General features: G+C 37.7%; 2 protein-coding genes across 3 annotated transcripts in view; both read right to left on the reverse strand.

Moving 5' to 3' along the window:
- The window catches only part of UHMK1 (U2AF homology motif kinase 1), a 200,789-nt gene that overhangs the window by 105,900 nt on the left and 70,245 nt on the right, over positions 1–24,644 (reverse strand). The gene's annotated exons all lie outside the window — the stretch shown is intronic.
- UAP1 (UDP-N-acetylglucosamine pyrophosphorylase 1) overlaps positions 1–24,644 on the reverse strand; it is a 39,496-nt gene that overhangs the window by 497 nt on the left and 14,355 nt on the right. The window contains exons 3-10 of one of the 2 annotated variants that reach the window (XM_051999135.1): positions 20,219–20,423; positions 18,956–19,131; positions 13,568–13,740; positions 9,752–9,945; positions 6,727–6,867; positions 5,739–5,927; positions 4,643–4,693; positions 1,107–1,173 (exon numbers count right to left, since the gene is read on the reverse strand). In XM_051999135.1, the coding sequence (XP_051855095.1) occupies positions 1,107–1,173; positions 4,643–4,693; positions 5,739–5,927; positions 6,727–6,867; positions 9,752–9,945; positions 13,568–13,740; positions 18,956–19,131; positions 20,219–20,423 (1,196 nt within the window). The remainder of the gene's footprint in view (positions 1–1,106; positions 1,174–4,642; positions 4,694–5,738; positions 5,928–6,726; positions 6,868–9,751; positions 9,946–13,567; positions 13,741–18,955; positions 19,132–20,218; positions 20,424–24,644) is intronic. The other variant, XM_051999136.1, reaches the window with a different exon arrangement.

Below are 24,644 nucleotides of genomic sequence, written 5' to 3' on the forward strand. Positions count from 1 at the left end.
TTGGAAACTTACTGAGCCAACTTTCAATAACAATGAACTAAGCTAATTAGTTGGTTGGGCTAATATATGGACAGAAACTCGAAAAGTCAGTGAGAAGCTAAGAAATACAGGTTTCAGAAACAGGCTTACATACCCAATGTGACAAACTTAAAAACTAAAAAAGAAGCAATCAGCATATAATTATATTATAGTCAGCCTCCAAATTTAAGAGAACAACAATCATTCTTTCCATCCATCTCCATTACCCAACAAGGCTATTTCTAGCAGGAGATGGTCTCAGAAAGCAATAGACCAAAGACTTACAACACTGCCTGAAGGATTCTGCCAAGAAACATAGTAAGAACAAGGCACCCGATGAGTTCTAGAAACTTTCCATTTACAAGATCTAAAAAACTGAAATGCATCTAAACAAGATGGGTTTTAAGGTTTAAAGATATGAGGCTTCAATAGATCCAAAGACAAGCTATTTTAAAACAACACTATCTGGGGTAGGGAGACAGGACAAAGTATTGTCAAAATAAGTTTAGCCCCAGTGACCAATCTAATCCCACAATTTTGTCACCAATATATCGTGTGTACAATACCCAGCGCTAAACTCAATTGTGGGATTAGGGAAAGGAGATCACAAGTTTAGAGAGATAGAGGCTTCAGACTTGTAGTTTACTAGAACCAAGCTATGCTTGAGATTTTGACATAGCATTTTAATGGCAGAAGAATGCAGCTGCAGGGATCTGTAACCTGGGGTCTGTGAACTTAAACAAAAAAATTGGGGATAAATGTATTTTATTAGAATTGATTTCTTTTATAACTCTATGGATTTTATTTTATGCATTTAGAGACATTATCGAGAAAAAATTCATCAGTTTTACTAGACTGCCGAAGGGGTCCATTTCACACAGAAAGTAAAGAGCCCTTTGCGGGGGGTATTGGGAGATAACTAAGACAAATGTAATTTCTTAAATTTGTTCCTACAACACAGCTCTCTTCTGTCAAGGTATAATTCTCTTTACTCTGAGAATTCTATGTTCTTATAATGTTTTTGGGGGTGGACACAAACTAAAGTAAACTAAGGGATGACTGTGTGGGAGTGTAGTTAGTGAACTTACTTCTCCAGCGTAGGAGACGAGAGGTGAGATTTCACACTGAATGGGTAGGTCATTGGCATCCTTCAAGCTAAAAAAGAGAACAACATCGACATAAAAACTCCACCCCTTTATTTATTTACTAGAGCAGAAAGAGACAGAACTTGCAACCTCCAAGAAGTCTGGGAGGCAACACAGGTAACTCACTGATGTATTTCACATCAGCACCTGCATTCACAATGCATTCAATGAATGCATTTTACATGAGTAATAGATCCTAGATAGAAAAATGCTAGATTCATGAGAAGTTGCCTTCATATGTTGTCATCTTGGTCATAAAATCTGTCAGGGCACATGTCATTTCAGTCGTGTCCAGCTCTTCATGACTTTTTTTTCTTGGCAGAGATCCTATGGTGGTTGGCCATTTCTTTCTCAAGCTCCTTTTACTGATGAGGAAACTGAGGCAAACTGGGTGAAGTGATGTGCCCAGGGTCACACAGCTAGAAAGTGTGTGAGGCCATATTCGAATGCAGGGAGATGAGTCTTTCCTGATTCCAGGCCTGATACTCTATCCGTTGTCCCACTCAGCTGCCCTTTGCTTAGAGTAATGCTTGGGATATTTAAATCCTCTCCTACAGTTTAGAAATATTCTTCTGATTTCCAAAAAATGTCACCAGTGCCTTAAGCTATTTCTCAGTACCTGCTTTCCTGGAGAGAAGGGAATGAAAGGGCAAATGGCAAGTTTCCCAAATAAACCAGGCTGACTCTAACAGGAAAGAACTGGTCGTGTTTGCTTCCAAAGCAGTTCTCTGTGGCTACTTCCCAAGAAGCAGCACAGCCTGAGTATTTCAGGCTAACAGAGGCCTCCATGCACTTCTTGGACTGACTCTATCAATATCACTGCAATGACAAAGTCAAACTCGCCATTTTCTTTTAGATAAATTCACTTAATATTTAGTCCAGTTTGAGACCCCAAGTTTCTAAAATATTGAAGTGCTATCAAAGCTAACAATGTTGGAAGTGCTTTCTGGTCTCTTGGCTTCTGGCAGGTACGCCAAGTCAAGGGGACAATGACCCCCCCAAACTAGAATTTAATATCCTGCTGACCTCATGGCACTGAATCATAACTGTTTCAGAAGACCTGAGGTGAGAGATAGCACTGAAAAAGGACTGGAGCTGACCTCTAAGCTAGGAAGGTCTGTGCTCAAGCCCAGGCTGGGACTCCTCACTGCCCCAGAGGTGCCGAAGGCTTGAGGCTGCACTCTGGCACAAAGGACACCTCCAGCAATGATATCATGGGACTGGATCCAAATAAGGCCCTTAGGCACTGGTAGAATAAGCCAACCTAGCCAGAGTTTTTACTTTCATTCCCGAGCATCCTCCACTGAGAGAAACAGGACTGCACAGCCTAGCAGGCAAGACTCTCCATGATCTCATTCCAGCCCAACCTTCACTCTCCTATTACTGCCCAGTGCAACTCTCCACTCAAGTTAGACCTATTCTTCTTGCTCTTTACCTCCTCAATGTGCCATGTTCCTTCTCCACATTTTGACTGTGCTTTTGTCCCAATTCAGTGGTCCACTCCCCTTCCTTCTGTCTCCCCAAATAACACCACAACTTTAAAGATAATCTTTTCTATGGGGTCTTACCCAACCACCTAGACCACACTGAGCTCCTATTCTCTGAACTACCACAGCTCATATATTTTTATTACTCATGTTGGCATTTAATTATATCTAGCTCTGTAATATTATTTAATTTTTTCATTTTCCACTAAAATACAAACTGCTGATAGGCAGTTCTTCTGCTCCCTTTGTTTTTATTCACTGATTAGTATTCTGCTGTACACTAAAGAGAAGGCACAAAAATGTCCTTTGAAAGTGTTCAAGCCAAAAAACACCACACAGGATCAGTGATTGGACAGACTTTAATACAGTGAAGAAGTAGGAGATGGAAGCTACTACCACTGAGCCTAAAATCTCAAGGTAGAAACAGCCACCAGAGTAACTACAATTCCCCAGCCTTTGGCGTCTGACAGATTGGAAGCTCCCTCTAGGTGCTAGTATCCATGCTTTTCACTTCAATGACATTTCCAGAAGAGGCAAAATAGGGGTAGAGGAAGAAGAGATATTTTTGATGAAAAGAATAATGGAAATGTCATTATTCTTTTCATCAAAAATATCTCTTCTTCCTCTACTCCTATTTTGCCTCTTCTCTCTCCACTAATCCCCACTTCTGATCAATTTTGTCCTCTGGCCCTAAGAACTACAGAAAAAAGTTTCAGCTGCTCATGACTGTTCTGGAAGACATTTTAAATGACACTTAATTGGCCCAAATGATATTAAAAAGGTCTAAGTACTAAAAAAAAAAATAATGCCATCAAATGATATTCAAACTCTCATTATCATTGAGATTATTTGAAACTACAAAGCAGTCATATAAAGAACCATTTTTTCTTTGTATAGCTGCTGAAACCCAATGACAAGAAATTTGATGTGAGAAATCAAGAAGACGGTATACCAGCCAACATGTTTTTAGGAAATCAAAATGAGCCATTCTGATCATTCACTAAAATAAACCAAAACAATGAGCTCTTTTCCTCATCTATAGTTGCCATCTTACAGAACAGTCTTGATTAGGGATAGATAGCCCTTCATCAACATTCACTACTGGCAAAGGACTGGATGGAATTCATGTTTACTACTCTACAGTGGTGGGAGAAAGTCCCACTATACACACACACACACACACACACACACACACACACACACATATATTTTAAAAAGCTTCCCTTCCCAGAGGCTCTTTTTCTAGTTGTTTTTTCCATTTCCCACTTCATTTTACATTTGCATAAAAACTTTCAATTCTAACTCAAGCCTAAACATTTTAGAGTACATAAAAAAGATCAAACTGACCCTTCAGATGCAAAGATGGTGATTTCTTCACACCTATACTAAATACAAGGCTGAAGAAGCTATATCCTGGTTCTAACTGAAAACTCCTTGTCAGCATAAAGGAGTAAAATTTGCACTATGTCACTCTATTTATACATAAAGCAAATATGGCACACGATGACTGAAAAGAAGAGCCTTGAGGAATCTCACTACAAATCTGGGTTCCTGAGATGAATAATCTATGTTTCAGAGGAGAAGCCATCCTTCTCCAGGTAATACCTTCCCATACAAGCACAATTCTCAAAGCTGGGTGTAGAGAACAGAATTTAGATCTCTAGGGATGCCCTGGAGGGCACTATAATCCCATACTGCTAGCCTATAACCTGCTCTTGCTCTGCCACAAACCTATTCTCCGCAGACCTGACCAACCCCTATCATATTCTTTAGTAAAGCATGCCCCAGCTCCATCATGCACAGCAATTCTCTGCGTTAGTGTGTCTTCAGAGGCCTGCCACCAGACAAGCAGTGCACCCCACCAAAAGCTCAGTCATTATCCTCCCCCAAGTGTGGCTTGTAGCTGTTCAGTACTCGGAGCTGCAAGGCCCGTTAGTACCCGGGGAAGCACAGCCCCATCACCATGCACTGCAGGCAGCCAGGTATAATTACTTGTGATTGACATCAGCAGTGAGGGCCTCTGGCTTTCCATTTGTAGTATGGCTATGTGGGAATAAACAAGCATTAATGGGAATGAAGACAAAACAATAATAATGAAAGATAATGAATAAACAAAATACTAGAGTAACTTCAAAGTACTTTGATGAATGGTGAATGTTGAAATTACAAGACAAAAAAATTGGATGTTGAAATTAGAAGACAAAGGAAACCAAAGGAAAAAAAAAAACCCAATGAACAAATACTTGAGCATACTGAGATTCACTTATGCAGAAGTCTGCTGATCTTTTTCCATGAACTGAAAAAGATCCCATTCCCTCTTCTCATGGAAACAGTAGGAGGGGTACCAGCAGTATGAAATGCATATCACACCAAAGAGATCTTATCTAACATCTATTCTCACTCTCATCTGGTTCGTGAATCCCATCTACAAAATCCTCACTAGGAGAGTTCTCCAGCTCTAACTGAATATCTCCAATGGGAGGGGGCTTGCCATCCACCAGCACATCAAGGCAGTCAAACTACTGTGAGTTATCAGAATCAGGACTCTGGCAACAGCTAAGTGTTTTAAACATAAAATAGGAGAACCATGCAGTTTCACATTATTTTACCTGGATCTTGAATACTGCTAATTCTAAAAATCCGAAGGGTTATGGGTTCTTTATCCAAGAGGGTCAGGACACAATGATGGACTGCCCTTCCCTCCAAGATGCCACAGTGTCACACTCAGAAGCATAATGACCCAATTCACCCTTCTTCTGGGTTGACCTCTGCTAGGCCCTTGAACAGCCACAGTTCTATAGCAGCAGAGAAGCTGCTTCCAAGAAATCAGGAGGTACAGCAATGGGAGAGAGAACTTAAAACTGTGGTGAACACCACAGAGCAGAGACAAGAAGAGGAGCTGAACCTCTGATTTCCTTGGATAAAGGGGACTCCCGGGCAAGTCCTCCTCCTCTCCCCATACATAGTTATATTTCCCCTTTCTAAAAGAGTGGAGAATAATGGACTATGTGAAAGAGAAAGCAGGAAGATGCAAAGTCCCAAAGGAAAGACCAACAGGGGGAGCAGAGTTAGCAAGAGCGGGACTTACCGAGGAATGGCAGGAAGGCGAGACCCATTTTCATCAATGAAGTGGCCCCCAGCATTGAGGACCCAGCAGTGATGCAGAGACATGAGTGCATGCCGTGCAGTGGTGGGATTGTCCTTCCCATTCTGACTGTCTGCATTCTTCAAAGGGGAGAATTCATCTTCCCGCAATACTTCATACACCACAAACTTCCTGGGGTAGAACCATAAGAGACAATTGTGAATAACACGAGCCTAGCTATCTCTGGACATCACTATGGTCTTCGTCTTCAATGCTATACCCTCTCTCAATCTAATGCCAAAGGAATACTACATTAATTAATGTTTATAGAACAGTTTCACTCCTTCACACTGGAAACGCGATTTTTCTCTCCAATGTGCAATTGAAGGTGGTATGTTCATGACTCAAATGAAAAGTCTATTTCAGAAAACTGAGCAAAGACTATGCTAACATTTATTTGGAGCCAAAAGCTTCACAGAAAGAGGTCAAAGAATCTCTCAGACAAGTTGATGGAGAAGCTATTCAGAGCAAGGGAAATGTTAACTCTTATCCTCTTAAGTTAATCAAATTCTAAGAAGCTCATTTCAAAAGACAAAGATTATCTGCAGTTTCAAAAACATGCATTGAGATAAATATTTCTTCACAGATCAGAAATATCTTCTAAATACAAAACAGTTAATCCTTCATCTTAGCCACCACAGGCTTGAAGCCAAAAGGAACAAGTAAGGTTAGTAAGGCAGCCAACCAGATAAAGTAAATGATGAAATCAGGAATTTATACCCCTGGACAGAGCTAATCAAAACTGCTAGGACAGAGGCTTCACATAGGCAGAGAGTGTAAGTCTAGATTAAATACTTGTAAAAAAAATAACCACGTCTGGTACCACAGACATAATGTACTAATCAAACGTTTCTTTGGGGCAGTTCAGAGAGTAAGAAACAGAATTACAATACATTTATTTAATTTTACTTGGGCACAGCAGAAAACATACTTAGCAAACTGAAAGATGTCAAAGACAAATTTTTCCATCTTTATCCCATTTGGTTTGTCTGGCTTAACTAGATGTCCATGGATATCCACATATGGAATCTTCTTCTGAGCCACGTGGTGCTGCAACTGTGGTTCATAAATGCTAGGTGGGGAAAAGAATGAAGTCATCAGCTTCCAGAATTAGAATGGTGGGTAATCTATTTGTATTCTGTTACCTAAATTTCCAAATCCAAATTTGTGCCATTCAACACCAAAGTTCCCAGGAATGAAATATTAAAAGTATCTGGTATGTACTGGTAAGTTTCAACACACTTCTAAATTATAAAATGAGCAGACTTGCCTCTTCATAGGTTTAAATAATTCACAATAATCACCAAAGAGACCAAAATTGTAGGACAAATTTATGAATCTGATCTCATTTTTAGGTTCTTTCTATGTTTTTCTTTTATTCCCACTTGTGTTTGTCAAGAAGATACCCAGGATGGCAAAGAGATAATGCCATATTGTTGGTGTCTGATGCTACATTCTTTCCAACAATTGGGTGAACATTAATACTCATTATTACTACAAAATGTTAAAAGTTTCTTATTTAAAATACCCTGTTTCTCTTTCCACTAGCTCTGCAAGATTATAGGATGGCTACTCTCATTTTCTTGGCATATCTACAAAGAAATATGCCATGATGCAAGAGCCCTTCTGAACAGAATGTCATCTTAGCCCCTCAATTCACATTTCCTAGACGCTTGCTGCCATTATCTCCACCTTCACCCTTAGATTGTGAAGTGGCCCTTCTCTTTGCCAGGAACAAATGATCCTGTTCCATTTCACCTTCTCTTCTACTATACTCCACTCTCTCACTAATCCTCAGTGTCTCCTTGTCTTCTCATAAACATGACCATTTCTTCTTTATCCTCAAAAGAAAAATATCTTTTTTCATTTGATCCATGCATCCCCAGCACTGACTATTCCATCTCTGTCTTCCCTACACTGAGTGCCTCCACTTCCTTTATTTTGGGGAGGCAAATACTAAGTGCCTGAGGTTGGATTTGACGTGCCCAGGGTCACATAGCTGGGAAGAGCCAAGGAACAGGTCCTCCTGGTCAGGACTGGTGCTCCTTCCTCCATTTCCTTTCTTCTTTCTTACGTCTCTTCTATCATTTACCTGAAAGGGCTCTCAGCCAAATGACCGCCTCCAATCCCACCTTCCTGACTATTCCTGATCCTCTCCTCTCCCTCCCCTCGTCCTCCACAGCCTTTTTTGTGAGATCTTCACTCTGATTGTGCCCACCGACTGGGCACTCGGGGGTCTCTGACCTGGACCCCTCATGATCCTTTCTAAGTTAAGGATTCTCAGGTCTGCTTATCCCACTCTAACCTCCTACAGACCTTAGGTCTCACATCCCCAACTGCCTACTGGAGATCTCAAGCTAGACATCACACAGATAACTTAAACCCAGCATGGCCACACTGGAGCTCATTCTCTTTCCCTCCAAGCCTCACTTCTTCCTAACATCCTGAAGAGGATACCACCATCCTGCCAGCCACTCTGGATTCCATCTCCTTGTGACATCTCTCATCCCCTGGCTGCCTGAGGCAGCTGCCCCTGTGGACCTTCATCAGCTCATGGCTGAACTAGCCTCAGGTCTCTCCCTCCCAGTCCATCCTCCATTCATCCATCCAGTTCATGTTCCTAAAGCACCGAACCGCCTACTCAACAGGTTCCAGGCACTCCCTATCCCCTCCAGGATCAAATATAAAATGCACTCAAAACCCTTCCTACCTGTCCCTCTCCTCCTCTTCCCTTCTCTTACACTTTATAATCCCTTTACACCCCGTGATCAATGACACAAGAAATGGCATCTGCCATTTTCACTGGCTGCCCTCACACCAGAAATTCTCTCCTGTCTTCTCCCCACCTCCAAACTTCCCTGACTTCTTCCAACTTCCCTGGCTTCTTCCAAATCCCCTGTTCCACAGGAAGCCTTTCCAAATTCTTCTTTAATTCTAGTGCCCTCTTTCTACTGATTCTCTCCCGCATGTCTTTTCTGGACAGAGTTGTTTGCTTGTTGCCTTCTCCATTCAGACTGTGAGCTCGCTGAGAACAGGGACTGGGTTCTACCTTTCTTGGTATCCTTAGGGCTTACTACAGTGCCTGACATAGAGTAGCCATTCAGACATTTACTGATAGACTAATTGACAATAGATAGAAATACTTGTTTTAATGTTTTAAATGTTTTAAAAGATCTCTAATCTCACTGCTATGGGTCTTTACCAAGGTAGATTACAACCTCCTCCCACCAATAGATGGTCTTTAAGAGTTGCTGTGGTCAAATTCATCACTGATGATTAACTTCTTACTAGTCAGCTTTTCCAAATGTAATTAAGATAGTTTTTACACAAAATAATAATATAATTAAGTTATAATAAAAATCCTTTCCATTTGTATGGAACTTTGCAAAGCATTTGCCATATTCATTAACTCATTTAATCTTCACAGAACTATCAGAGGAGCAGGGGAGGATAAGTAGTCCCATTTTACAAATGATTTTGGCATGTGTAAATAATTTACCTCTACATACAGCTGGCAAACTTTCCTCTGGCCTTCAGAGGGTTACTGCACATATCAGTGAGATTATGGATAAGACACAGGGAAGCTAGACAGTATATTGGATAGAGCTCTACTCCTGGAGTCAACAGGACCTGAGTTCAAATCCAACCTCAGGCACTTAGTGTACATACTTGTATAGTATATAGTATACACTTGTATATTCAGGCACTTAATATTTCCTAGTGTGACCCTGGACCAGTCATTAAACCCCAACTGTCTTGCCAAAAAAAAAAGAGAGAGAGAGATTATGGACATAGATATGTAAAAATGTTACATGTCAAGGTGATACTGACCACAGGCCAGTTTGAGTCTGCTGGTTCCTGATTTGGGGGTCTACTACCACAAGCTGCCAGAAACCAAGGTTAAATATTAAGAGATCCAATAAACGGGAAGAAAAAAGGCTCTGGAAGGTTCATACTTGACCACATCTCTCAGGAAAGGCACGGTGAAGAAATGATTGGCAATGTTCCCTGCATTGAACAGCAGTCGTCCATCGGGGCTTCGCCTCTGGGCTGTAGCCAATGAGATCTCACTATATTCTACCACCTGGTAGACGCCATCCACTCTACATACTACCCCAACAGGCTCCGTAGGATTTGTCTTCTCCACAACCTGCCCACAAGAAAAAGAGAACATATTCAAATGCTTGCATTCTTTACTATGATTTTATTTAATCAGTCTTTCTCAGCTAATAAAAACAAACAAAAAATAGAACTTTAGAGTCAGAGACTCTTAACCCTGGGTTCAGAAAAATTTAACAGTTATTTTCATAATTCCATTTGAGTTTCCTTTGCATTGTTGTGTATTTTAATTTTTGCTTTTAAAAACATGTTTCTTAGAAGAGGCTAAAAGGTTTTATCAGACCCCCAACTCTAGGGTTCATGACACAAAAAAGCAAAAAATGCCTAATTTAGAAAAATGTCAGGCTGATCTTCAGACATTCAACTCTTTTATCAATGCTAGAAGTAAAAGCTGTCTAGTTTAGAAGCCAAGAGAGATTATACTCTGTTAGAACAATTTTTAAGAATCCAGGGTCAGCTCTATACCATGATGGAATATCAGACTAGTGATATAATAGAGCAGAGGAAACAATACTAGATAGTGTAGGTAACCTGGATTAGCTGAAAATATTTTTTTATGTTCTATATTCTTTCCTTCCTCCCCCACCCCACAATGGTAAGTAATTCAATGTGGGTTATACAATGTGCAATCATGTATAACATAAATAGCAGCAAATTGAAAATATCTGGGATTCTCCTAAGCAATTCTATAGAAACAAGTTTTTCAAAAGATGAATGTGGCTGCACAAGGAATTTATCACTCAACTCAGATTTTTCCAATGATTTTCACCTAGCTAATAGATAAATGCTCAAAGACCATAGTTTTCAAAAGCATTGCAAAACATCACTAACCATATGAAAAAGTTCCCCAGATCACCAATAAGCGAAACAAGAATTAAAATGATAAGGTTTGATCTGAGATCCATTCAACTGGCAAAGATGATAAAAGTTAGAAAGTCAGAGCTGGCAGGTAAAGCTGCGGGGGGGAAAGGCATATCAATGCATTGTTGATGTCACTGTGTAACTAATCTATAAAACAATTGGGAATTAGAAGATTGACTGGGTGATACAAGTTAGAAAATAATTGCCTTCCCTAGAGAGACTTATATGAACTGATGCTAAGTGCAGTGAGTAGAACCAAGATAACATTGTACACGACAATAAAATTATACAATGATCCATTTTGAAAGATGTGGCTCTTTTGAACAGCAAGGTGATTGAGGCCAGTTCCAATAGACTTGTGATAGAGCCAACTGCATCCAGAGAGAGGACTACAGGATTGAATATGGATCACCACCTACACGTTTTTTGTTCTTGATGTTTGCTTGCTTGATTTTGTTTTTGGTTTCTTTTTAGGTTTTTTTCCCTCTTTTTTGATTTGATTTTTCTTGTTCAGCATGATAAATGTGGAAATATGTTTAGGGGGAAAAATAATCACCTTCACAAGATAAGGAAAGTCAAACTAGAGAGAGGTTCTGAGAAAAGATATAGCAGCTTTAAGGGACTGTTATGCTAATTTAAGATAAGACAACAATTTGTTATGGCAGCCAAAAAAACTGATGTCATCTTAAGATACGTTAAGAGAATCCTAGAAAGGGTCCAGAAGGGAAGAGGAGGTGGTTTTACTGCATTGTACCAGCATCAGAGCAATCTCTAGAGCATTGTGTGCATTTCTGGACACCACATTTCAGGAATAATCACACTGGAGAACTTCAGAAAATGTTAGCCAGAATGATGAAAGTTTCGAGTTCATGCTATATGGGGATCTGATGAAAATACTGAGCATCTTTAACTTAGGAAAGGGAACATTTAGGGAATATGTAATCATTGTCTTCAAGTAGCCAAAGGTTTGTCACAAGATTAGACTTGTTCTGCTTGTATCCACAAAACAGAACTTAAAGCAATGAGTGGAAATTGTGAAAAGGCAATTTAAACTCTATGTAAAATTAATTTAAAAACCCTAAAACACTATCTAAAACTGGAATGAGGTTTTTGGGAAAGAAATGTATTCCTTTTCCTTGGAAGTCTTTGAGCAGCCACTTGTCAGGTCTTTTGGAGAAGGATGGATTAGATACCCATTCAACTCACATCCCTTGCTATCTTTCCAGATTCAATCATTCCATTTTCTGGTTATATAACCAGCTACTTTAGTTCCCAGAGAGAAACATCTCACAACTTCTGGAGCCCTGTAGTTTTCCAATTAGGGACTGAAATCTGGAATAAGTTCAGACATGCAGTCTTCCATTGTAATAAAATGTTTCTCTGACATCTATAACATTACCAATTTTGTTCAGCAACAAAGAGATGCAAATAAATAGTAAGCTCAAGTTCAGTGATGGGATGATGGACCATTTTAGAATTGAATTGCTTTAAATTTTACCCAGTATGGTGTAATTTATTATGAACACACTTTCCTCATTTTTCTTGATTGTAAGGTAATTTAAAAGGTAGAAAATTTTATTTTATTTTTCCCATTAGAGTAGCAACAAATATATGTTAGGAGAAAAACAATAGATGTATATTTATTACTTTAAATATGTAGCTTATAAAGTATAAGATATACATAAATTTATATATTTATTTATTATATATAATATATATTAATGTGTATTTTATATATGTATATTTATATGTTTACATATTTATGTGTATGTATATATATATATATATATATATATGTTTAATAACTTGATGTCACTTATTCAAAGCTTGATCTGCATTAGAATCAGATGACATATGAGTATCACTCTGGTAAAATGCTGAAAAGTCATCAGCTCTGGAAGATCAAAAGACCAACTCTACCACCTACTTCCTAAGCAGTATGACTATGGGCAAGGCACTTCTCCTGTAAAATAGTAATGATAACCACAGGTCTTATTTGCCACGTGGATGGCTATGAGGATAGTGCTTTGTGACTCTTCAAATATTCTGTGAATGGCAGCTATCTCATTAATTCAAACTGCTTCAAAAACAAGGGAAGACTATTTAGGATAAATGAAGGGGGTAGCTAGATGGCATGGTAGATAGAGCACTGGCGCTGAAATCAGGAGGATCAGAGTTCAAATCTGGCTAGATTTCCTAGCTGTGTGACCTGGACAAGCCACCGAACCCCAATTGCCTCAGCAAATATATATATATATATAAATGGAGGGAAGGTAGTTCAAGTAAAGTTCTCAAGTGGGAAGATTACACCAATCTTTTTTCATAGCTACATTTAGATTGCCTTTTCTTCCATCGAAAAGGCTCACAGAAACACCTTGAATGTCTTCCTAAAAATGTCTGAAGCAGACACCTAAGTAGGCCAGCCCATCTGTGTAAACTCATTCTAAAATGAAATGCTGCCTCTTGAAAAATAGAAGTTCTAAGTTGTTTAAAAATCCCAGTGGAAAGTACACCCTCAAGACTCCAAGGTTGACCCTGTTGTCTGGTGTGACCCTAGATTTCCCTCCTCTCTCAACCTGGTTCCTCAGCTGTAAAATGAGGGGAGGCAACTAGAAATCTCCATAGTCTCTCCCACTCTAAGCGCTGGGATCCCTAGAGATAATGACCAAGGATCTTCACGAAGCCATCTTGACCTGACAAGTTTAAAATCTAAGATGATTGTTAGCATTATTCTACTGACTCCTGGGGAACAAAAGCAAAGACCTTCTGTAGTTAATCCAGGCAGGCATTACCTTTGCTCCACAATCTGCTCCTTTCTGAATGCAGAATCCAATGAAACGTGGGTCTGCTACTTTCACCAAGATGTTATCTACACAGTAGACATGGATTCCCCAAATGCCCCTTTTCTCCATATCTTCCACAATGCCATGGGCTGCAAGAGCTCGGTAAAGACCACCATTCCCATCTGAAAAGCAAAACAGCTCGATAATGAACCCAGAATCCTGCAAAATGTTATCCAAAAATTTGTATATGTTTCCAAGCTGATATAAGAACTTTTGAAAACCAAAGTTGCACATTGTAAAGCTAGAAAATCAACTGATCCAAAAAGAAAGGAGTCAAATGCTAGGTGTTAGGTGTCAATATACTTTTAAACAATGTTTGACCAAATTAACTATGATTATCTAATTAACGTGAATTTTCTACTCCTTTTCTTTACTTGGTTCCCTCAAGTATTTTATTTAATAAACTTATAAAATACCTCATTCTTTAAAAAAAAAAAATGTTACTTCATATGGTTCAGGTAATACCTCCCTTAAATAAGCCAGTTATGATATTACAGCCCCAAAGATACATTCTCCAGTCTCAAAAATAGAAATATTTAAGATATCATTCAAAGTCACTTGCCAAAAAATTCAAGTTACTGCACTTTACCCTAGAAGAATGGAAATGGAAATAAATTGGCATTTCTTAAAGATTCCCCCTATTCAGACTATTTCTAATGTAGTTTTCATGTATTTTTTTCTCCCTACAAAGTTGCAAGAGACTTTCAGTAAGCAGTACCTATCATACCTTTTTACAAAATAAGGATCACACTACTGAGGATCTTCAAAATCTAGCCACCCCTCAAAGAAAATCTATCTAGGCCTATCTGCCTTTTCCAGTGGCCTATTTTCATCTCTTTTTTGGGGGGAAGGGAAAAAGGAAAAAGCACATAATATGAGATTTCCTCAAATTATTTGATATAAAGAGGAAAGAGGTCAAAAATTAAGTTCTGAAGAAAATAGAGAAAAACATTTTGTTCTAACAGCAAGAACTCACATTTATATATAACTTAAAGGTATACAAAATACTTTCCTCACAATGAAAGTGATTCAAATTACATTTTCTCGCTTTTATGCATGAGGAAGCTAAGGCTCTTAGTGGTTAAGTGATTCAGCCATGGAAACACAATTAGTAAATGTGGGAGGCAGAATGAGAACACAGATCTCCTGACTCAAAGCCCAACATTTTTTCCTACCACATCATGAACTGCCTCTCCATACAAACTGGAGATTGTTGAGAATTAATTAGGTTCAGAACAACTATAAAATCTTATGAGGATGCTTAATGTGCATGTGTGGAGAGTTTCTTTAATATAAACAGGAGAAGGGAAGAAGCAGGGTTTTATAAATTATTTTCTTTCACAGACCACATTTTCATAATTATGGAACTAAGAATGGTAAAGTATACTTAATTTATTAATGTTTTTTATCCTGATTCAGGAGAGCAAAAATGTAAGCCTTGAAGACTTCCAATAAGGGATATCACACATACACATTACATTTTTGTGGGTTGCACATGGTCACATAACTAGACAGATGTTAAAATGGAACTTGAAGACTGATCCTCCTGATTCCAAGTCTGAAACCTTGTCAAGCAGAGCAAAAAACTGGGCAGCAGATGCTCACCAAAGGTGTTCTCCAGCCATGGAAGATGAACTAAGTGATATAAAGGATAATTCTCTAAAAAGGAGAAGATCTCAAGAAGTTCAGGCTCTATGAAAGGAGCATATGGACAGAGCGCCAGCCTTGGAAAAAGAAGGCCCTGGGTGGGATACCTCTAATCCTGGGGAGGACACTTCCTAGTCCATTTCCTCCTCTGTGCAGAGAGCATGAGCTCATCATCTCACTCCTTTAGAGAGACAAGGGGTAAGATTTTTATCTTCCCAGGTCGGGGAGTCTGAGAGGAAAGAGGAACAGCCTTCAGATAAAAGGTCTGAGCCTAAGACCAAAAGCTTGTTGGGGAAGCTGAAGGAAGAGAGGAATTGGATGGAGAAAATAGGAAAAGAGATTCTAAGAAAACTATTAAATATAAAGTTATAACATTTTTTAAACCAAAAAATTTACCAAGCTGAATTTATTGGTTTGGGATATATTGATGTCAATTTTGGAATAAAAGCAGATAAATAATGGGCGAATACAGCATATTCCAATGGAAAGAATAATGGCTCTGTGGTCAGAGATTTGAATGTGAATCTTCCTTCTGCTGCAAACAGCTGCCCATACGACTATGGGCAAGTTTCCAAGGACCTCAGTTCCCCTTATGAGGGGTTAACTCAGATGGCCTCTGAGATTTTTTTTCCAGTTCTATATCTCCTGCTCTCTAATTCAAATAAAAAGAATGCTGAGAATAAGAAAGGCTAGCTCCAGTTATAATTATTTACTCTGCCTAATATCATCACATGGCTCCATGAAAACATAAAATTAAACAAATGAACATTATGGGGAAAATTAGTTGCATAGAAACAATTTTTTTGTGCATGTTGCAATGTAAAGAGTTAAAGTTTATTGTAAAATGATATTGGACAGTATACCTTTATGAAGGGCATTCATGAAAGATTGGATTTTATTTTTAAATATCTGCACCTCTGTAAACTTCCCCTACTGTCATAGATTACTATTGCTACTAATAAAAGTAATAATAATACCATGTGTATAGAAAACTCAGGCAAGGTCACAGCTCAGTCTAAAGAAGGATTTGAAGTCAGGGTTTCATCCACCAATTATTTCTTTGCCATGCATGGCAGTTAAACCCCTCTGAAATATCTAAAAATAGATTAGCATTTTAATTTTTTAAAAAAGTAGAAAAAATAATGTGTTCTTCCCCTAAAACCAACTGGAATTGAGGAACCTAACAAAAAAGGTACCAACTAGACACCCATATAGGGCACAAACATACATCTAATGAAAAAAAGTGACAATAAGGGAGAGCAGCAAGGGAAAGGCAAGGTAGATGGCAAGCAGGTCTCTAAGAACTACCTATTATTCCTTATCTCTAAAATCTTTATTTCCCAATCACTCCATATTATAAAGCTTGAGGCCAAACATATCAAATTATAACAAAAATAAAACAATTATCACAACACAACTTTTTATCAAAAAAGGGCAGAGATGCACATACATACATCTGCTCTATGTAAGCATGCAAACATATAAAGGAGTACTTAACATGGTCCCTGATATATGCCAGCTGATCAGCTGGAGTTTTCTCAGCAAACAGCATCCGAGGAGCAGCTTTCCATAGGAAAGGCAGTCAGGCAGAGGGAAGGGAAGGGAAGCCTTGGAGTCAAGAAGATATGCCACAAAATTCTGCCTCTGTCACTTACTAGTTGTGGGATTCTGGCCAAACCACTCAGTCTCTCTGGGTCTCAGTTTCCTCAAGTGAAGGGCTTGGACTAGACAATGTCTAATAGGGGTTTTACCTTCTTTTGGTCCTGATGTCCATGGGGGAGGTCTGACACCCAGAATACTCCTCTGCCACCCAAGCATGGTGCCAGAACTGAAGTTTACATGTTTCCTTTTACAATCTGAGCTCACAGAGACCCTGTTTCTATCAGACAGAGTGCTCTCCTTAGAAGGTTTCATTAATATAATTTCTAGATAACTCATCAAAATTTCATCAGTCAGCTTTTTAGACTCTGTTAGCCTCCTTCCATTTTAGATTCTCAGACTATGTCATCATACTTAGCTTTTTTTCTCATTTTTATGAAATCTCTTTTCTAAAAGTCAAGTACCTAAACTGAAGTTCAGGATTCTCTTCCTTTCCTGCTCTAAGACAATGTGCTTATTTTGACTCTGATGTCTATTGTACTCTTCTTTACTGGTCAGCATTAAGATCAAGAAAGCAGGCTGGGTTCTTTTTTCAATCTTTAGAGATAAAAATCAGTATGGCATGTGAAGAATTAAATCAAAGCTTTTTGTAGAATAAGACTTCTATCAGATTTCTTTAGATTCAAAGCCTGTACCTCTCTCCTCTGTACCAGTATTATTATCTGTCTCACCAAAACATTATGCATATTTTAACTGATCTTCCCACACTAATATCACTTTTTCTTTCTCTTTTTTCATCTCCTAAATGATCTCTAACAGGCTTCCAAACTGGTTCAGTTCCCACACAAATATAATACACTTGCTTAAATCTATACTGATTCACTTTTTTATTATGTAAATATTATATTATTTAAAAAAGGTATATTTCATATTTCCATTTTCTAGTCATGAGTTCCATCCCACCAAATCTTGATGGTACTTAAGAGATCTTTTGTAGCTTCATCTGTTAAAAATTCAAGTTAGCTTTGCTTCATTACTTGCATTCTGATTCATCATGGATTCATCTGATTCATCTTGAATTGATGATTCATCATGAATGATGAATCCAAGTATTTTTCATGATCCTCTTCTCTATTATTTCCCCCTAAGAATTATTGTGCACCATCACTACTTTTGAGTGAGAGAGCTATTACAATATACCTACAGCCTTACCGAAAACCACAGGAGACAATCTAAGCCAATTTAATATAAATTTCCTTTAGAGCATCCCCGACAAGTAATGATCCAGTTTCTGCTTGAATATCTCAAAAAAATAGGTACTAATCTTACAAGGCAACCCATCCCATTTTTAAAGTTATTTTTTTTTCTAGTACAATGCTGAAATCTATTCCCTGTTATATTCCTCAGAATTCTGTAAAACTCTGAGACACCTTCCAAACCCAGAGCCTGGCCTGACTCTAGAAAAGGTCCTTCATAACCATTTACACACTTTCCAGTCTGAACTTGTCCTAAGAGAAACAAAGATTTGAGATCATAGGTCTGTCCAGCACATCCAAATGGCTCCAGGACTGGGGAAAGAGGGGAGGTGGGAACTATAGGGCTAAATAATCTCTCCCAAGTAAGAACAGAAATGTCATAAGAGAATGTCATTATTCCTTTCCTATTTCTATAACAACCATAACTTTGTATTTGATTTTTCACATCTATAAACCACTTCTTAACATCTGCCAAAATTACAAAAAACTATTTTGAAAGTGATTTCAATAATAATGATTCCAATGATGAGAAAGAATTTGATAGGAAGATGAGCTAATTGTGGGTTTTTGAGAATGAAACTCTCTAAAACAAATCTCAAAACTATTGGGTGACTAGGCAAATATGCTTATTTTATTAGGCAATTTCTATCTTGATTTTTAAAGAAATCAGTCCTTTGAAGATCATTCCTAATGGTCATCTTTATTTTAAGAAAGTATCACCAGAGCCCAACTCATTTTTACCTTACAGAACAATTAAGGATGACTTAATTAATTGAAGTTTGATTATTCAGATCATTAGCCTCTCTAAACATATTCAACAGTGATCAACACAGACCTGGAGCCATGGAAACTTTACTCTTCTCTTCCAGAATAATTTTCCCATCAAACTGCATTGCAGGTAGCATTCCTTGTTGAAAAAAGATTATATTCTCCTTTTTTAAACCAAAGTACTTGTGCTTTGAGAAGAACTCCTTTGTAGATTCCATTGTCCTGCCACTGGTCATAATGTACCTGGTAAGAGGAAAAGAAAATATCCAAAAATCATGATTGTCTATGAACTAGACAACAGAAAGACTGTCCTTGAATTGACCCACGGCAGACTTTGGGCAGTACTAGACCATTCTGGTCTCCTTGTCTTTTTCTCTAAACAGTTCTTATTAACTGCCTCCCAAGCAGAGAGTATCCTCAGAACATTCCTTAATTAACTCAGTATCAAGATATTGCTATGAAATGGAATCAAGGTACATTTCTAAAATTCTTAGAAAATATGAATTTTTCCAACTAATCTCAGTATATAACATTCTACAGAAATGAAAGACCAGAAGCAACCTCAAATTGAATGCTCAACTGCAGATATTTTTATAAAAATTCTGAAATGGAATTAGAAATACTATCTCAACATTTCCACTGACTTTGCAAACATAAAATGATAAATAACCCTCTATCTTGATTGGCACAAGGATTATCTATGGAAAGGCCCACTTGCTTGTTTTACATATATACAAATATAAATAAAGGTATGTGTCTTTGTGTGTGTGTGTATGTATGTGTGTGTGTGTGTGTGTGTGTGTGTGTGCACGCGCAAACAATGATGAATGTGATGGACATTCGTTAGAAGAGCACCTATGTTAATTCTCTTAAGGTCAAGAATCTTTTTACATTAGCTAACCTAAAGATAATCTTAATTTTATATTTTTAAATTTTTTTATGATGTAATTTATAATTATTTATATTTATTTAATATTTATATTTAAATTTTTAAAAGTATATCACAATATATTTAAATATTTATATTTATAAATCTATATTGTTCAAAGAACAATATAAATGTTCAAATTAAGTAGTCACATTATCTATTACTCTTATGACATAACTGAAAAACATAAGTACATCACTTTTTGAAACCACAATGACTAGTGAAATACAGATGGTGAACTATTTGCATTTAGATATTAATGTAAATAATTAATTAGATTACCACAATGCTCCTTTCTTCCAGCAACATCAGGCAAAATGTCTGGTTACTATACAGTCAATATGCATTTTGAATATCACAAATCAACCTATATTAGGAAATGCTAGCCAAAGTCCTTTTTACCAAGGAATGATGCACTGGCTTCCATGATGTTTTTCAACTAGCTGCTGTAGTTTCAAAATGCGCTCGGCTTGGATCTGGAAGAGAGTTTTATGTGATGGCAAACCCACATCATACATTCCTTTGGGATATGCTACGCCAAGTCTTGTGCCCTGACCACCAGCCAGGAGAAGAACTGCCACTTTGTTTTGGGAAATCTGGAGAAGTCCTAGAAGGAGAAAAAATGGATATTGACTGGTCACAAAATTATCTCGCTTCATGGTTGTTTCTGTCCTTAAGGATCTAACTTTTCTTTTTTTTTTTTTTTTTTAGGCAACTGTTCCCATATCCAATACACATGTGTAGTTGACAATAGGATCCAGTCTCAGTTGCATGGTGTCTATCTACCTTTAAGGTAAGAATGACTAAGAATTAGCATAGAAGTACATTTATTACCTTTTCTTACCAAAGCCATTAAACTGAAAGAGAAGTGCTGCTTAAAGGGTGACATACTTCCCATTTTCATCTATTTTCTCTCCTTCCCACCTCCCTAAGTCCACTGAAAAAGGGGGAGGGGGGGAAAAATCATTTTAACAAAAATGCATAATCAAGTAAAACAAACTGCCACATTGGTCTTCTCCAAAAATGAATGTTTCGCTCTGTCTTGAGTTATCACTTCTGTCAGGAAGTGGGTAGCATTCTTCATCACTAGTCCTCTGGAATCACAGTTAGTTAATACATTGAACAGAATTCTTAAATGTTTCAAAATCATTTGTTTTGACAATATTGTTACAAATATATATACTATTATAGTTCTGATCACTATGAATTCATCCATTCAAGGGATTTCTCTGAAACTACCACCATCTCTTTCATCATTTCTTAAAACACAATAGTCAAGCCATGTGTCAATGAACACATATGTGTTAGGCATTATGCTAAATACTAGAGATATAGAGAAAGATAAAACTTCTCAAGAAGCTCACAACCTAATAGGAGACACAATATGAAAATCACAAAGCACCAACTAGAAATGTACAGGGCAAACTGGGTATAATCCTGTAGAGAAGGGAGGCTAGGAATATTCATATGCCATATTTTGTTTGCCAATCCCCAATTCTTGGGCATCTCCTTACTTTTCAGTTCTTCAGCGTTTCAAAAAAGATAACTGTAAATAACTGTTTGTATATTTGGCCTTTTGCTCTTTCTTTAATCTTTGGGGTAGACCTAGAATGGTCATATCGCTCCAAATGGTGAAAGTAGCACTCAAACTGCTCCAATTAATAATTTAACCACCAGGGCATTAATATGTATGGTTTCCTGTAGCCTTTCCGATATTTGTCATTTTCCCTTTTTTGGTCAATTGTGCCCAAGCCTTTGACATTTTAACAACTAGGGCATCAGTCAGTCAATAAAAATTCATTAAGCACCTACTATGTTTCAAACACTGTTTGAGTGCTAGGCATACAACAAAAGGCAAAAGACAGTCCTTAATCTCAAAGTGCTCACAGTTTAACAACAGAGAAAATGTACAACCAAGCTACAAACAGAATAAAATATGGGAGATAATCATCAGAGGAAAATCATTAAAACTAAGGGGAATTCTAGATAGCTTTCCTGTAGAAAGTGAGATTATAGCTGAGACCTAAAGGAAGCTGCGGAAGCCAGGAGGGAAAATATTTCAGGCATTGGGAACAATCAGAGACAGGGGAGCAACCAGTTGACAGGTAGAGAGGAAAAATAAGTGAGATGGGATAACAGATGCAGCAATCTGAGAGGTACAGGGACATCATATAATGGGCGACAGATAAAGATGGAGCGGCAGAAAGTCATGTAGGAAATAGAACTTCTCAGCGAATGGCCTCAAATTTCGCAGGGAAATAATGAGGCAAGGTTTTCAGCCGAGAGACTAGGGACAGGGGAGTCATACAAGGTTTGTGAAGGGATGAAAAGCTTCAAAGGTGGTAAATGGGATAATAAATCAATTAAGGATATGTAAAAGAATAACCTTGCTATAGTGAGGGCCTAGTTCAGATTGTACCATGCATCTGTAGTGGATATTATTCATATGATTACATGATTTTTCTCCAGTTTTGTTTGACAATAGAATAGATGGTAGGAAGTGGATGCTGGAAATACTTCAGAGTTGAGGATTAAGAGGGCAAGAGCAGGGATGGGAATGGTTCTTATTCTTATAAATTTGAAGTAGCATCTTACCTTCTTGGAAATGAGTGCTATTTCTGAGAACTCTGATGCAAAGAATTTTCCCCAGTTAACTGTTTCCTTTCTAATTATAACTGTATTTGATTTTAAATTTCAAATAATTAAAATTGTCCAGTTTACTTCCTGGGATCCTCCCTACCCTTCATTTAATCATGAATTTTTTTTCTTATCTACAGATTGGAAAAGTTTGCTCCTCATATTTATTATGTGACCTTTTATACATAAGTCAGATATCCACTGAAAATCAATCTATGCATATGGTATAAGAGGATGGTCTACACCTAATTTTTGACAGATGGCTTTTCTATACCTCTTTTACCTATTTGTTAATTGTTCCTAATCTTGTTTCCTTTAAAATTTCTATTAAATTACAGAAAGAGTTACTCTCCTATAGCTTTAATGTAACAATTTAAGGATTGTTAAAAGCTTCCTTTTGACTCAGGCTCAGGATCAGGAAGAGACTGGCACTTCCAGCTTTGTCTTTCAGAGAACAGTCCTGTCTCTCTCCAGAATGTCCCTAGCTTTCTCAAGTGAGGCAAGAAATCAAAGATTCAATCTGACAAAACCTAAGTTCCTCAGTCACAGAAGAAATGTTCCTTTGAAACTTGCTATCCTTTCCTCACAAAAAGAAACACTCCCAAACCGTAAAATAAAAGTCAATCACTGGATTTTCAGTTTATTTGAAACCTAGCTGAGGTTTAAGCGTCAAGATCCCCAGTTAACTTAGTAACTAAAAAAAGATTTTGTAAAAATAAATTACAAAACCAACCTATAAAATAAAACAGGAAATTAAAGATTTAAAATGTTTCCTTACTCTAAGGAGCATGCTTGCTGAAGAAAAAAAAAAAAAAAAAAGCAAGATCCTGGGCAAGATCTATATATATATATATATGGAAAACTTTTATTTCTAGTGCAATGCTACCCCATATTTTATTAAGTCAAGCTGTTCCTATGTGATACAAACAACAAGGAGGAAGAGACACGGAACCTGTCAGTCCCCAGTCTGCTCACTAAATGGTCACAAATACACTAAAAGACATTATCTGTGGCCAACTATGGCTCCCTATCTTTCTTTTTTTAGACACAGACCTGTGATTTCAATGATGAAGGGAAAGCCTATTTCAGTTAGGCTGCATCTCTTAGGTTCCCCAATTACTGAGAAAACAAGGTGTAGAGCATCTGTACAACTCCTTCCCCACCCACAAAAAGATGCATTTCCCTTCTAGAAGCATTTATCTATTACACCTCCCAGTGACATCTGGCTAGCAAAAATGTAGTTTTACCACTGGATTTTTTTTTTTAACAGTCTATTCTGCCTCGGCCCTAAATCCACTTCAATCTAGGCAGAAAATGATCTCCTTATGGTTACCCAAATTTTGACTCTGCCTCCTTGAGTTACATAACTCTCCCTGTTAGCCTTTTTCCCCCATGGCCATAGTCAACTCTCCCAAGCTGTTTCTACTTTCAATCCTTTATGATTCCTCATTTCCTCCTTAAAAGTCCATTTTTTTAAATGAATACTTATTAAAACTCACGTATCACAAAATTCTCTAAATTCTGTCTTGGTTTTCTATATTGCTGCAACACAGTTACCAGCTACTATCTCTTAATCTTTCTATTTCAGTACAGCCTAGGCCAGGACCAATCTGTAGATCAGCTTGTATCCTCTAGCAAGAAATCATTTTATAAACATGAAAGTGCTCTAAGTCTAAACTGCTACAATTTCTTAGAATTAAAAAAAAAAAAAAACCTCAAGAGATTTCTCTTTTACTTCTATCAATTTTCCCCACTCATCAAGACAGGTCAAATAACATGCTCTCAATCTTAGTAGAAAACACCACATTAGGAAAGGACACTCCCAGTATGAGTATATACATATCTCTCCACTTATGTGCAGCCGTCACAGACAATGCAGAGTCTGGATGTCCTTCCTGAAAACTTCCATGGCCAACTACTCAGTGCTCCCAAGGTCAAATGCTTCCTGAATAATTTCCTGCTTGGGTCACATTACCTCAAACATACACACAAACTCAGACATCTGTTTGAAAACCAGTATTAGTGGCAAACTGAGATAGCTGCAGACTTTTAATTTTCCTTACCAGCAATTTTTGCATTTTTTTTTTTGCATTTTATTATTGAGAGTATTTTCTATATAAATGTTCTTTCACTCATGTGAAATGTTCATTCTTCCTAGTCTGCTAATTACATCTTAAGTTTTCAGTCTTGT

Source organism: Antechinus flavipes, chromosome 4 (genome assembly GCF_016432865.1).
Source record: "Antechinus flavipes isolate AdamAnt ecotype Samford, QLD, Australia chromosome 4, AdamAnt_v2, whole genome shotgun sequence".
Lineage (NCBI taxonomy): Eukaryota > Metazoa > Chordata > Mammalia > Dasyuromorphia > Dasyuridae > Antechinus > Antechinus flavipes.